General features: G+C 38.3%; 1 protein-coding gene across 1 annotated transcript in view; it reads left to right on the top strand.

Annotated features, from left to right (window-relative positions):
* The window catches only part of LOC106878756 (beta-hexosaminidase subunit beta), a 31,009-nt gene that overhangs the window by 16,731 nt on the left and 12,495 nt on the right, over positions 1-1,783 (top strand). The window contains exons 7-8 of the mRNA XM_052967697.1: positions 557-695; positions 1,426-1,618. Coding sequence (XP_052823657.1) covers positions 557-695; positions 1,426-1,618 — 332 coding nt within the window. The remainder of the gene's footprint in view (positions 1-556; positions 696-1,425; positions 1,619-1,783) is intronic.

The following is a 1,783-nucleotide window of genomic DNA, read 5'->3' as shown; positions in this document are numbered from 1 at the left end:
CCTAATGATTGTGCGGAGCTTTTATACATGTTATAATTCATTATTTGGCATGTTCTCAGCGCAAGAAACTATTAATGGCACATAAAGACATGCCTTGTGTCTATTAAATAATATATATATATGTGTGTGTGTGTGTGTGTGTGTGTAAATATAGGATAGTGGTACAACAATGCACCAATATTTACTGGAAATAGCAATCGATAATATACGACGCTATAGTAAAGCTTCACTGTATACACATACTGGCAAAAATGTTTGCGGGCGGCAAACTTTAAAATTTCATCTGACCTGTAGGAAGAACAGTAAATAAATGTACAACCCAGATGTGGATAATCTAGGACCTAGGTTTCGATCTTCCTAAATTACGTTTGTTAACGTAAATTTGATTAGTTCTCATCAGCTAGATTCACCTAGACAAAATCTCAAATGTCGCTACATCAATGCTAGTATTTACTTAAAGGGTTTAGTCGAAGAAATCGCCCCTAGTACGTATTTTTGTGCCTGGTATTTTTTAATCTTACCTTTTCTTAACCTGATATTTCATTTTAAACTTCAGGGTGCTTATTCCAGTCGTTTCACCTACAGCCAGTTTGATGTGAGCAGAGTCATTGAATACGCTCGTTTAAGGGGGATCCGCCTGATACCTGAATTCGATACTCCGGGTCATACGATGTCCTGGGGTAAGGCGTTTCCCTGTAAGTACCAACTATGTCAATACTCAGAGTGTTATCCTGTCACGTTGAAGGAGACAGTCCAAACAGTCTTAATTAAATTTGTAAAGTGGTGTTGAGCTTTATTGAAATACTAAATATTTACGATATCTGCGGTTTATAACTGATTTCATTGTCAGATGAAAAGAAATATTCTTTTCAACTTTAGGCACAAGGCCCGAAAATTTTGGGGTGAAGGCCAGTCGATTAGATCGACCCCAGTACGCAACTTGTACTTAATTAATCGACCCCGAAAGGATGAAAGGCAAAGTCGACCTCGGCGCAATTTGAATTCAGAACGTAATGGCAACGAAATACCGCTAAGCATTTCGCCCGCTCGCTGCCTTAGATGAGAAGAAATCTGACTAAAATCATTGACGCTTAGCGAATTCATGAAAGGCAAGAGCGAATTTTGTTTTGAAAAAAGATCACACACACACAGACACGCCCTCTTTCTGTCTCTCTTTCTTTCTCTCTCCCTCTCTCTTTCTCTCTTTCACACACACACACACACACACACATTCATAATTCGTTATGTGCTAAAAGAGCAGTATTAGATTACAATCAGGCAAATCTCTCATAGACTTCTGAACGAAACCTTTTTAGTAAAATCTGATGCGCCGAATCTGTGAAGGAAAGCTGTGTATAAATATTCCATCGGCACAATCCTCTATCTTGTATCATTTTGTAAGTTTTATTTGATTCTGTCTTGCAGTCTTGCTGACACCTTGCTATGTAGATGGACAACCTGGCCGTGCCAACTACACGCAACATCACACACACGAGGTGTTCAATCCAATTTATGAAGAAACATACGAATTTCTGAAAAGGTTCTTCAAGGAAATTATTGAAACATTCCCAGACCGTTATATTCACCTCGGCATGGATGAGGTTTATTATGCTTGCTGGTAAGAAATGGTCGTTAAGAGTTCAAATAATAATTCAAGACCACGGTGAGTGTCCCTAGACGTAATCTAGTAGCAACACAAAGAATATGGTAATTCATTTCATGACTGGTTCCTGGAATTCATTCTCCACAAAAAATAATTAACGAAAATACACACACACACACA

The sequence above is a fragment of the Octopus bimaculoides genome, chromosome 4 (genome assembly GCF_001194135.2).
Source record: "Octopus bimaculoides isolate UCB-OBI-ISO-001 chromosome 4, ASM119413v2, whole genome shotgun sequence".
In the NCBI taxonomy this organism is placed as follows: Eukaryota; Metazoa; Mollusca; class Cephalopoda; order Octopoda; family Octopodidae; genus Octopus; species Octopus bimaculoides.
This window is presented reverse-complemented; position numbering and strand designations above follow the sequence as displayed.